This window comes from Eschrichtius robustus, chromosome 2, assembly GCF_028021215.1.
Source record: "Eschrichtius robustus isolate mEscRob2 chromosome 2, mEscRob2.pri, whole genome shotgun sequence".
Taxonomy (NCBI): domain Eukaryota; kingdom Metazoa; phylum Chordata; class Mammalia; order Artiodactyla; family Eschrichtiidae; genus Eschrichtius; species Eschrichtius robustus.
The window spans coordinates 146,463,560-146,477,440 of NC_090825.1; the positions used below are offsets into that span (position 1 = coordinate 146,463,560).

At 37.5% G+C, this 13,881-nt stretch overlaps 1 protein-coding gene across 5 annotated transcripts in view; it reads left to right on the forward strand.

Annotated features, from left to right (window-relative positions):
* RANBP17 (RAN binding protein 17) overlaps positions 1-13,881 on the forward strand; it is a 311,774-nt gene that overhangs the window by 222,183 nt on the left and 75,710 nt on the right. For all 5 annotated transcript variants that reach the window (XR_011073140.1, XM_068536342.1, XM_068536343.1 and 2 more), the window contains 2 exons: positions 4,806-4,869; positions 4,961-5,069. Coding sequence is in view for 4 of the 5 variants with exons in the window: in XM_068536342.1 (XP_068392443.1) it covers positions 4,806-4,869; positions 4,961-5,069 (173 nt within the window). In the remaining variant the exon portion in view is untranslated. The remainder of the gene's footprint in view (positions 1-4,805; positions 4,870-4,960; positions 5,070-13,881) is intronic.

Genomic DNA, 13,881 nt, shown 5'->3' on the forward strand with positions numbered 1-13,881 from the left:
GCCCACTTATGCAGGCCTTCTCTCAGTTCTTTATCTATTCTTGCTTCACAGGATTACCTTCCTCGAGTATTGTTTTGATCTGATCATTTTTCTTCCCAAAAGCCCAGAGTCACTTCCACTTGCTTCTTGGGTCAAAGTAAAATTATTGATTTAAACTTGAGTTCTTTAATGGTACTTGACTTATTGAGTTCCCATAACTAATTTCCTGATCCACCACTCAACCACAATTTGTACTTTATACTTGGGCCAAGGAAATTTATTTTTGCCTTCCCCTTGGCACCCTTCATTATCTTTCACTGAATTACCACATGTGCTGTTCTCTTCATTTGATCCATTGTAACTCACTTAGGTCTCTTCTAATTTTCAGGTTTAGCTAAAAACTTGGTAGAGCCATCCTGAAGTAGTTATAATCCTTAGCCACTATGTTAACTGAAAGAACATGAATGAGTCATTTAATTTCTCTGAGACTCAGTTTCTTCATCTGTAGAAAGGGAATATTACCTATCTCTTAGGATTTTGTAAGGATTAAATAAGATAATAAATACATAACAGTATATCTATGTTATCTAACAATAATAAAGCACCTGGTTCTACTCATCCAGTCACATAGTAGGTGCTACTAAATACTTCATTTTCGTTCCTTTTCTTTTTCTTCATGTTCTTGGACACCTAGTTCTTATCTATATTTCTGGTGATTAATATAATATAGCCTAGTATTGGCTAGTCCTCTCTCCTATTAAGTTGTAAATTATTAGGGATTAGGACTCTTGTTTCCTTTCTCTATAGTTTTAAAACTTCATCACATAGCAGGCCTTTTGAACATACTGTTACCTCTCCTACTGAGATACTAAACCTTAACTCTTATTCCTTATAAGTAGTTATTAGTATCCCTTAAGATGTTTCATTTTGGTTATACCTGTTTGGATTTTTTTAGTCTAGTAGGGTTCATGAGCATAATTCTACTTTTGAAATAGCTAAATTAATATTTCAGTAATTATACTATATACCTACAGTATATTTATACTATATTACCTACAGTAATTTCCAACAGGTAATTTTCTTATCTGTGAACTTCTATCATCAGGATCTAATTCTATCTATAATATTTGGAAATATGTATGGCTTTTACATAATTGCCTAGATCAATACCATTATCCACCCTCTTGTGCTTAGTGAATATCATGCACCTAATATACTACTTCTTTGATTCTAAAACAGAAATTTCGTCACATTTTAACACTTCTGTAAATAAACTGTTTTATAGTTGATGATATTTTAAAATACTTTTTCTTTCATAGTAGCTCATATAATAAGGATGTTTTTTATAATCAGTGGTGGTTTAGGATTGATGAAATATGGTGTTCCTCAGCAAAGACTTGATAGCATGAATTGAAGTCACACTTGGTGCTCCTGTGCCCCTTAGCTGCTAAAGTGTGTGGTACCTGTAACTTAAGAAACCAGGGCATTCTCAATTTGGTTATCCTTCTTTTCAAAGGATGCAGTTTTCAAAATTTGACCATCTCTAAGATACACCATTCTTTCAACTTTTTCTTGCCTTTCTCCATTTGTCATGCTAACTATCAGTAAGGCCATCTTCACCTTCGTCAGTGGTTTCATAACCACGTGGATACAGACAGAAATTTTATGAGCATTTTGTTTGTAAGTTAGTATCGGCCAGGTTATGGAGTTTGCTCAGTCCTGGATGTGATGAAGGCTCACTAATGAGTTGATGCATCCTAAAAGAACAGTTTCCCTGTCGCTTCTGGGACCTAGTTCCAGTTTCAGTTGTATCTCAAGAAGCTAGTGATCTCTGTAGAATCATTTGGCATCTTTAAAATCAAATGGATATGAGATAGCCTAGTAAAAAAAAGCTTATACTTTCAAGTCACACAGACCTTTGAACTTTGGATTTGAATCTTGGCTCTACCATTTATAAGTTCCATGTGGGACCTTTATTAAGTTCTCTTACTCTACTGGACTTCTGCTACTGTTGTTACTGTTAACCACCATTACCACGTGTACTGTTAAAAACTGTTGTCAACAGGCCCCTGTAATCTAACCTGGTACTGCCACCCAACTAAAATGGGGCAACTTACAAGAACCCTAGTCTCTTAGAGAAGAATGAAGATTATAATGATGATGTATCCATTTACCTTTTTAAAAAAATTACAGATCCTCTTAAGGACCATAACTAGCTTTGAATTGAATTCCTATAGGGGAATATAAATATTCAGATGAACGCTCATTTTTTTCTTTATTGAAAAAAGTTAAAAAATTCACTCTTAATCTTTTTTTTTTTTCTTTAGAAGGTAATTAAAAGGCCGTGAGGCTGGCCTTGGTACAAAGTGCACAGATGCAATTCTGCAGAAAATGTGTCTTTGGCATATGAGATTCTTCCTGTAAATGTTCTGTTTATTGCTACCATAAATATTCTATTGTCAAAACATGACTTGCTGTTTATTAGCAGCACTGACAGGAAGATTCCTATTAATGGCAGCATTCTTATTACCCATAGACCCTGTCACTTTTAACTTTGCAATTGTAAGAGAATTGTATTTGGTAATTACTTAAGATACTTCTTAGCTTATTGATCCCCACCGCTGTTTAACCGAGTGAAGTTTGAGTGGCAATTCTTCTACTCAGTGATTTACACTGGAAAAAATCATCAAATCTGCATCTTTGTAAGCAGGGAAAGACTTGCTACCTATCAGCCCTGATCTTGTTTCAACCTTCCAGAAACACATGGTGCATCGAGCACCCACTGAGAGCAGTGTACTGAGGAAAATGCATACATGCGGCCACTGCCCTTAGAAAGTTTACAGTATAATGTACAAATAAGCAAAATATACAGTTGCTTACTGTGCAACTGGAATGGGTTGCCTTAGAGTCAGAGGGGCTTGAATGTAAATCATCCTAATTGCCTGTCTTTTGGAAAGTTTTATTTCATTGTTTGAGTTTGTTTCCTCATTTGAAAAATAGAATCTATCTCATGGGATTGTGAGAATTAACCTTGCAAGTAGTAAGCATTCTGTAAATGTTCATTCTCTGCTTCTTTTTTTTTTTAAATTTTATTAATTAATTAATTTATTTATTTATTTATTTATTTATTTATTTATGGCTGTGTTGGGTCTTCGTTTCTGTGCGAGGGCTTTCTCTAGTTGCGGCAAGTGGGGGCCACTCTTCATCGCGGTGCGCGGGCCTCTCACTATCGCGGCCTCTCTTGTTGCGGAGCACAGGCTCCAGACGCGCAGGCTCAGTAGTTGTGGCTCACAGGCCTAGTTGCTCCGCGGCATGTGGGATCTTCCCGCACCAGGGCTCGAACCCGTGTCCCCTGCATTGGCAGGCAGATTCTCAACCACTGCGTCACCAGGGAAGCCCTACATTCTCTGCTTCTTTGTATCTCCTCTCTCATTTACAGTTAGCAAAGACATTTGCATCATCTGATCCTTACAACAGGCCTCACAACCCAAGATAGCTTGGGTATATCCTCGTTTGCTGAAGAGGAAAACTAAGGCTAAGAGTCGCTGAGTATAGTACTCAGACTCTCATCCAGCTGATTGAATGGTATAGTCAAGCTGAAAGCCCAGGTTTCCTAACTTTTGTTGCAGTGCATTTTCTACTCTTTTACACCCACACCTGAGTGACTAAAATTTTAAATTAGGCTTATCAGCCCCACTGTACAGAGTTAATATACATCTGCATTTGGGGATGATGTGAAGGAAAAGAGCCAGTGTGTTCATTGGGACATAAATGGAACCATGTAAGATTATTACGGCTTGAAGAAAGGTGTGAGTAAGTATGTAGGGAATGCCCAAGAGGTGCCCTAGCTAGAGTAGGAGACACATGACTAGAAAACACTTAGGGTAAACCCTAAGTAAGAGCAGAGGGTGTCTGTGTCCTGAATAGATGTTCTTAGAACCCACTTCAGCCCTTCTTTGATGATGGCATTAACCAGAAATTATTTAGGCTTTGTGATCATGTTTGTGATTTTTCAACTCTATTCTCATTCTGAGTTGAACTGTTCAGGTGATAATGTGGTACAGTAGAAAGAACACAGCCTTTGTAATCAAACCTCAGGTCAAATGTCAGCACTCTCAGTCCATAGATGTGTAATCTTGGGCAAGTAACTTAATTTCTCTGAGCTTCTGTTTTCTTATCCACAGATTAGACATAATAAATAATATTTAACAATGTAATTATGAAGATTAGGTGGGTTAACAAATATAAAATGCCTTACAGCTAGTAGGCACTTGAGAAATATTAGGCCCTTTAAACCTGTCCTTCAACACTTGAGGACATGCAATCTGCTACATTCTCCTAATTGTATTCTGATTTTCTTCATCTAAAACAGAACTTCCTTAGATTTCTACTAACTGAGCTCATGTTTCTTAGAATTGAATAATTTTCTCTTTCTTGATAGCCTATTATGGATCTTTCATAGTTATTTTTTATAAAATAATATTAAGTGAAAAGAAGTTCCAAGTTACACCCAAAATGTAAAAAGGGTCAGTTTTAATTTTCCACTATCAAGGCTTTAATAGTAAAGTTTTTGTCTTAATTATAAAAGTCATTCTTCCTTTCCATAACTAGAATATGTATAAGATAGGAAAAGTAATTGCACTGGTTAATAATGGATTATCATTCTTAACAGAATGTAAGGCATTTCTATAGGAGTAATACTCTTTAGAAAAAATACTTTTTCTTCATAAATAGAAACTGATGCCATTATAGTTCAGTGTTATTTTTTGATCTATTACTTATTGATAAGACAATTGTATTTCCCCAGATTCCTTAACTTCTATTACCTATATCCTTTTAAAAAAACTTGTGAAGATAGATGCCGTGAAATTCATGTTAAAAAATCACACGGTGAGTCTTATTTCCTTTAATTAATGACTAGAGTTTTCTGGGTAGTTTAGGTAAAGCTTAGTAACTTTGGATGCTCTCTTGCTTTCATCAGAGTGAACACTTCCCCTTTCTTGGCATCAGTGACAGTTACAGTCTCAGTGACTTCAGGTGCCGAACAACCTTCTACACAGCCCTCACTCGTCTTCTGATGGTAGATCTAGGTAAGGTTAAGAATTTAAGCTTAATTAATAAGGGGTCAACAGTATACTTGTGTGAATAAAGAAGTGTCATATTTGTGAGTACCGCATTTAACTTATTGGAATTTGCCATCTTTGACAGTTTTCTACAACTTTCCGAGATTTGAGCATTCACTTGTTAGCATCAGAGCTAAAAGGCAAATTTTTGTATATAAGGTGGTGTTTTTCACTTCAAATAGTAGTTGTATTAACTCTTTACTTCAAAACTGATTTTCTGGGTATCCTTTGATCCATTAATTTTACTGCTACAAAGTCAAAGAATAATCGTAAATACAGAAAAGCTTTATAAACAAGGAGTTTCTTTGTAATGCCATTTAATCTAGAAAAAAAATGGCAATGATGTAAATGTCCAACAACAGGGAATTATAAAATTATGGCATATCTACTTGATGGAAGAGTCTGTAGTCATTAAAAATTATGACTTGAAGACAAAGTAATACATGAAGTTTTATGTTATAATATTAAGCAAAAAAGTAAGCTCTTGAACTGTGCAAATGATTATGAGCATGCCCATTGGGAGGGAAAAAACAACGCATCAAAAAAAAAGCTTAAATGAAATTCTTCAAAAATGTTAAATGTTGTCTTTGAGTAGTGCACTATAGGTGACTTTTCCTCATTTCTGGTTATTTGAACTTTTCCTTACTGTATTACTTTTCTAATGGGAAAAATTAGCTTGTTTTTGTTTCATTGAAAAGCTGAAGTTAGCCAGAAGTATCCACAGGTAGATAGCTAGCTACCTTAAAATGGGCACTTAAGCCTCTCTGTGTTGAGCACGTTGTTCTGGATTCCCATTTTCCCCCATGTTTGGATACTGCAGGTTAAATTAATCGGTTTATAGACATATGAGAGAATTCAATCAATGACGATATGATATCATCCTTAGAAAATGTAAGACTGGTGATACTTTTTCTTCCTTTCTCTTGCAATGTATTAATTGATCTATCAACTTAAACATGATTTTTTTAAAACATGATCATACATAAGGAAAAGGGATAAATAATTTCATTTTGTATGTAAAAGGCATTGACCCTTGTAATGGAAAGGTGACTAAACCCTTCTCTGCTCCATATGTGTGTTATTTTCATGCATTTCAACAGAATAAGTCACCAGAAAGACAAACAGCCGAAAGTTGAGAAAAATACAACTAGAATGACTAAGGAGCTTAGTGGGATTGATTTCTAAAGAAAGATTAAAAGAGCCATGTATGTAAAACTTGGCTAAGTGACAAGTAGGGCTTGAGGCAAAGAAAACTGTCTATAAATATTTGAAGAGTGTAAACCAGGCATGCAAAACCCAATCATCTGCTACCTTAGGCAAATGGAGGATCTGAGTGACAGATTTGCATGCTGCACACTGGCCTGTATTACCTCTCAGCTGCTGCCTTGGAGAGCGGAAGAGCATCCCAGACTCTTTGTCATCGTCCTCCATAATCATTTAGAGAGCACCCTGTGCTGAGGTCTGAGGGCAAGACAAAGACCAGTCAGGCATACTGGCCCCTGCCCTCAAGGAGCTAGCCTTCTTGCTTTCCCTGTTGTCCAAGCATTAAAGGAGATAGTAACACCCTTGTCTAGACTTAATTTGTTTACTAAGCCTTAAAAATGCTCTTTTAATGACCTGTCAAACAGAGTGAAAGAAGCAGGGAGACCAAAGTTAAACAGAACTAGCTAAAGGAAATTTCCTAGAAGGAGGTTCATGTCACGCACATCTTCAGGACCTGGAAATGGAATGAGTCAAGATCCTTTTTTGTATGGCCATTATGGACAAAAGGAGCCCTCATAAATCTGTGGTAGCTTAAACAACAGGATAGCACTGTCAGTATTTACAGCACTACTGCACTTATCTTTGCACTGATAATTGATAGTCATGATGATGCCCAGAAAGACCCTGCATCGCACGCTGCCTTTTTGAAGACTACTTTTATTTAGTATTGCTTAATGTAAACTGTGAGGTATGAGAAACTGAAGTAAAAATATGTAATTGAATAATAGGGTTTTATTAGGTTTCGCACGATTAGATTCCTTTGAAATATTTAACCCAAGAACATATAAAGTATAAATTGAAATTTTTTGGTTCAGAGCTTTTTTTTTAAAGGTAAATATCTGTTACACTGAAAGCAGTTTTTAGATACCTTGGGAAAAAGGAAAGACAGGCTGTGTGGAAGTACCTGGTACATGGTAGATGCTCAATGTAAGTAAATTGAATCTGGGAATAGATAAAAGTAAAAACAGTAGCAGCTACACTCATGGAACTTGTACACTGTTTGAAAAGAAACTTTTTTATTTATTAGTGTTTTTCACTTTTAAAAATAAACGTGTATGGTAAGCATCAAGTGATGATTTGTGGTATACATTATCAGAGCTTCCTTCCCCTGTTACGAACCAGAGTTGCTCCTCTTCCCAAAATATGTTGAGCTCCTTTAGGGTATAGACTTTGCCTTCTTCATATTTTCTAGTACCAATCCCAGTATCTCTACATTGTAGGTGCTCAGTTAGTATTTGGCGAATGAATGACACACAAGTATACTGTAACCAGAATGCCATAATCATGGCTCCTGAAATCAGCTCAGCCTGCTGTGTTCTCTCTGGGAGTAGTTTGATCATTGGGCTCTCCAAGACAAAAATCAAGTGGCTGATTACTTTCGCAAGTGATTAGCTACACTTCGCCACTCTTGTGCTCGATTAGTCACTTGTTGCTCTCTGTTCAAGTTATTACTTTACAGACAATCATTTGTTGAGTGCTGCTGAACACAGTTTTATTATTTGAAGCCTTGTCTCACAAACTAGATTGACTGGATGTTGCTGTCAGAATTCCTATATAGATGGCTCTATAGTTTTCTATTGGGTGTTCACTGTCATGGAAACAAGGAAAGAAGAGGTAGTGATGTTGTCAAAAGAAGCACAGATCCATGTATTAAGTGAGAGAAATACTAGATCATGAGAATTCTTCTCAAATTAAACAAAAATTTGAAGAGGAACTTTTTATATCAGTGATTTTTTTTTTTGTAAGAATCACATAGAAAAAACACCTAACCAACCTGCTTGCAAAAGCATTGGATGTGATTCTTGGATTGAAATATAAAGCATATTCTAATTGAATCCTACAAAAGAAATTGAATATGCTTTGTGTATAAGCCCTGCACATTGGAGTGATTAAAAAAGGTGAAGAAATTGGGTGTCACATTAATTGCTATTTACTTTGAAATGCATTTTGGTTTCTATTCAATAATTTGTACTTTGTATGAATTTAATTAGAGGCCATGTGCCCCAGGTTGTATTTCAGATTAAAATGGGGGGGAGGGTGTTGACAATAAACAGTTGTACCACTTTATCAAATTGCTCCTTGGCTAAACTAGACGAAATGTTCACTTGTATAAAGAACAGAATTGAAAGCATTTCATCGTCAGAATGATGTTTCATGTTGGCCACGTATTTTTTGTATTCTAAGAAATTATAAAAATTAATGCAGGGCTTCCCTGGTGGCGCAGTGGTTAAGAATCCGCCTGCCAATGCAGGGGACACGGGTTCGAGCCCTGGTCGGGGAAGATCCCACATGCCGCGGAGCAACTAAGGCCGTGCGCGACAACTACTGAGCCTGCGCTGTAGGGCCCGCGAGCCACAACTACTGAAGCCCACGCGCCTAGAGCCCGTGCTCCGCAACAAGAGAAGCCACCGCAATGAGAAGCCCGTGCACCACAACGAAGAGTAGCCCCCGCTTGCCACAACTAGAGAAAAGCCTGCACGCAGCAACAAAGACCCGACGCGGCCAAAAATAAATTAATTAATTTAAAAAAAAAAAGAGAGAGAGAAAGAAAAAAAAATTAATGCAAAAACATCCCTTCACGAGAGAGCATACATACAGGAGAAAATAGTAACTGACCAAGAATCACTTAAAGTTCCCAAGGTTATTTTTAAATTAACTTTGTCAATCTAATAAACTAAAGGAAAGATAGTATTACCCAAGTCAGTAAATGGCGAACAGCTCCAGGGAGCTGTTCAGTGTAAAATACTTGAATAAATAAAAACCTTCTATTTTGTTTAATTGGAATGGAGGTGAATTCAGTTGACAAATATTGCAGAGGGGAAGTGTGGGAAAGAGCTACAACAAAGCATTTTGTTTTGTAGAGAACTAAATATTGTTAGTTGCAAATTAAGTTTTTACCAACCACAGATTTAGAATTGCTCGGTGTCATAGTTTATTTTCCTTGGACATTTTATGATTGCACCTTATCTTGAACTACTCAGATGAGAAGCATGTTGATGGGATCTGAGTAGTACCTTCCTCAGATATTCAAACTCTAACAAGCAGTCATACTTTTAATGATCACGGGGATACTAATATTAAAATGGTGTTTATAGACATTAAGAGAGAGAGTCTCTCTTTAGGGATGAAGGTAGCATAGTATCCATCTACTTTTGTGGCTTATAATAGGTAATTGGCACCTGAAGATACCTCTAGCTTAAATTTGAAAAATTTTAAATAGCAAGTAAATGACTTGAATAAAAAGGGAAGAGTATTCTAGAAATAGCTACTAAAGATAGAAGTAAAAATACACTGAGGAAAGAAACTTCCTTTTCTTTATTAATAATAACTAACGTTTGTTTACAAAGTTATAGTTTGCAGACCACTTTGACATACATTTTCCTATTTGATCTTCAGGGCAGCCCACATGAAATAGGTATTATTGCATTGTTTATCCGTTAGAAAAGTGAGGTACAGAGAGATTAAATGACTTGCGGAAGGTCAGTCATATAACTTGTAGCCCTCTGACCACATATTCTCATTCACTTCTGCTAAACTGTTACTTTGCCTTTCACATTCTCAATCAATTAGGCAGTGTAACTTTTTCTTCTTCATTTGTATTTGAACTATTTGGACTGAATGATTGATTTGAGGTTCGGGGTCAGTGAGAAGAAGGGAGAAGGGATTACTTTCCAAACTTCTATCAAACAGGTAAGATTCATGTTTATTATTTGTATATTACAGTTCTGTGGTCAGTGAAAGTCAAATGTAGTTTTTGAAATTTGTTCTTATGTCTAATAATTGGCTAAAGCATATTTCTTCTCATGGAAAAAAGAACACAGAGGTAGATATCCCAGGAGGATTTAGAAAGTGAGAAGCTTGATCAGAAATAGCTGATGTTCTGATAAATAGGAAGAATACATCAATATATCACCTGTGTCCATGACTTGGCACAGACTATCCGGAAAATAGACATTTGGTGGGGGGAGGGGAAGTGGGCAATAGGGGTAAAAAAGCAGCTGGAAATACTTAGAATCTGTAATGAGATAATTAAGACTAATTAGCTGGCCCTTTAGGCAGAAAGCAGCCCATTAAGTCCAGATCCAGTGTTAATAACTTACCTGGTTTTGAGGGTAGAGAGTCCAGAGCACCCCAGGGAATGAGATGCTTCAGGGGTGAAACTTTGAGGATAGGTTTGCTAGAAAAGGAGTAAGTAGTCTGCAGTAGGCAGTGTATTTTTCTTCTGGGAACTAAAATAAACATTCTGGTTCCCTAGGGAGAGGAATTAAAGGGTGCCTCAATTTTCTCATCTATTAAATGGAGATATCTACTTTGAAGAGCTGTCATGTGGCTTAAATAAGATAAACATGTGTGAAAGGGCCTGGAACAATTCCTTTCACAAAACAAGTACTCAGTATGTATTAATCATGACAGATATTTGATTAAATACACTGTTAAGGGCACTGACTGACACTGGGTCCTCAAAATGAGGCAGATCCAATACCCTTTACGCAGCTACTCTACCTTTAGAACTTGGGCTATTATTTTCCTATAGAAGCAAGAGCTGATGACACTTCCTGACTGACACTAAAACATCCTGCCCTGCCCAAAACCATAAGTTATTTCAAAGCCAGCTAAAACTCCTAGGCAGTTTAGAGGGAAACTGAAATGAAAACCAAATTTGGGCCCAAGTTAAATCTAGCTATGCACATTTCTCAAGCCTTTTTCTAATAGAACTTTATTTATTTTTATTTTTGGCTGCGTTGGGTCTTTGTTGCTGCACTTGGGCTTTCTCTAGTTGCGGCGAGCGGGGGCTACTGTTCGTTGCGGTGCGCAGGCTTCTCATTGTGGTGGCTTCTCTCGTTGCAGAGCACAGGCTCTAGGTGCGCAGGCTTCAGGCTTCAGTAGTTGTGGCTCGTGGGCTGAGTTGCTCCGCGGCATGTGGGATCTTCCTGGACCAGGGCTCAAACCCGTGTCCCCTGCATTGGCAGGCGGATTCTCAACCACTGCACCGCCAGGGAAGCCCCTCTAGTAGAACTTTAGAAGTGCTATCCTAATAAAGTGCTGGGGAACAGCAGATGATATGGGCCTAGACCTGCAGAAGTCACTGGCTCTTACGAGATTACCCATTGGTACTTGGTTTTAAACGGGTTACAGTTGTCCCTCAGTATACACAGGGGCTTAGTTCCAGGACACCCCGCCCCCCCATACCAAAATTTGCATTTGCTCAAGTCCCTTATATAAAATGTCGTAGTTTTGCAAATAACCTACACACATCCTCCCATATACTTTCAGTCATCTCTAGGTTAATTATAATACCTAATAGGATGTAAATGCTAGGTAAATAGTTGCCAGCCATGGCAGATTCAAGTTTTGCTTTTTGGAACTTTCTAGAATTTTTTTTTCCTGAATATTTCTGGTCTCTGGTAGGTTGAATCTGAGGATGTGGAACTTATGGATATGGAGGGTCAGCTGTATTTTCTTCACTCACTGTCTCTGTATCTCCTTGTTTGCCTCTCCTCTTAATTCTCATTAAGAGCTTCATGGCATTAGACGTGATCTTTACTGATGTATTAGTTTCCTATTACTATTTTAACAAATTACCACAAACTTAATGGCTTAAATATTACAGATTTATTATTTTGTAATTCTGGGGGTCGGAAGTCCCAAATGGGTCTCATTGGGCTAAAATCAAGGTATTAGCAGGGCAGTGTTCCTTTCTGGAGGCTCTGAGGAAGAATCTGTCCCCTTGCCTTTTGCAACTTAAGGTTACCTGCTTTCCTTGGCTCATGGCCCCCTTTTCCAAGATTGGTCAAATTCTTCTCATGCTGCCATCTCTCTGATTTTCCCCTTCTTCTCTCTAACACTTTCACGGACCTTTGCGATTACATTGGACCCACCTGGATAACCCAGAATAATCTTCTATTTTTAAGTCAGTTGATTGCAACCTTAATTCTCCTTTGTCATATAACCTAGCATACTCACAGATTCCAAGGATTAGGATGTAGACATCTTTGGAGGGCCATTATTCAGCCTACTATACTGACCTATCACTAATACCAAAGTATTTCACACGATACATATCGTACAATAAATCCTCAGTAACTGTTGGCTACCATCATTTATTACTACTTGCTTCTCCTTGGTCACTCCCCCAACCCCCCAGTAACCCAGCTGCAGTTTGCATTTGAATTTGAGGAAATGAGAAGTTTCACTGTTTACATTTAAGGGGGGGAGGTGGGAAGCAAACCCAGATTTTTGGTGGTGGTGGTTTTGGGGGGGCGGTGACATTCTCATACCATAAAATTCATCCTGTGAAAGTGTATAATTCAGTGGTATTTAGAATATTCACAAGGTGTGCAACTGTCACCATTATCTGATTCCATAATATGTTCATCACCCCAGAAAGAAAGCCTGTACCTTAAAGTAGTCACTCCTCATTACCCCTACCCCCAGCTCCTGGCAGCCACTAATCTACTATCTGTCTCTATGGATTTGCCCATTCTAGACATTAAGTGTGAGTGGAATCATATAATATGTGACCTTTGTATCTGGCTTCTTTCATGTACCATAATGTTTTTGAGGCTTATCCATATTTTAGCATACATCAGTACTTCATTTCTTTTTTTGGCCGACTCATATTCCATTGTACAGATATACCACGTTTTGTTTATCCATTTATCAGTTGATAAACAGCTGGGTTGTTTCCACCTTTTGGCTATTATGATAATGCTGCTCTGAGCATTCGTATGTTAAGTTTTTGTATGGACATATGCTTTCAGTTCTCTTGGGCATATACCTAGGAATAAAATTGCTGGGTCATATGACAACTCTATGTTTAACTTTTTGACTAACTACCAAACTGTTTTCCACAGTGGCTGCATCATATTATATTGGCTTCACCATTATACATTCCCACCAACCTAGATTTTAAGTTATACAAAATAACAAATGAAGTGTCCTACAAATAAAATATCTGAGAGCCAACATACTAAAATAGTTACTATTTGTATTTTAATGTGACTTCTCTGAAGGAAAAAAAATTGAAATTCATAAAATGAATAACTTTTCTGTTGAATCAGATCCTCAGAAATCCAGTAGAGGGGATTTAGCTTTGGGTTTTCCCTAAAAGCTGATGTCAGTTACAGATTGGCACTTGCCGTTGGCACTTGCCATCTACCTCTACAAGGATTAAATCATGAGCTGCTGCAGCTGCTGACTTTCAACAGCCCCTGAAAGGAGTTCAAGGTGGAGAGCAGAGATGAGGCGCTCTGTGCACTGGAAAAAACTGGCAGAACAGGTCTTCAGATAGTTAGATATTTTCAGGAGACAATTTTATGAGCCCAATTCCTGTATCTCCTCATATCTAGAAAAGCACTAAAATCCTTCATGGTGACGTCTGCTCCTTGTGACTAGCAGTAACCTTCACAAGACTGGCAAAAACCTTCTGCAAAAAATATGTGTTTGATTGCATGTGCTCCCCCTTCACCAAAATCACATGTATACTGACCTTACCCCCAAACTCTTTAGGGCAGTT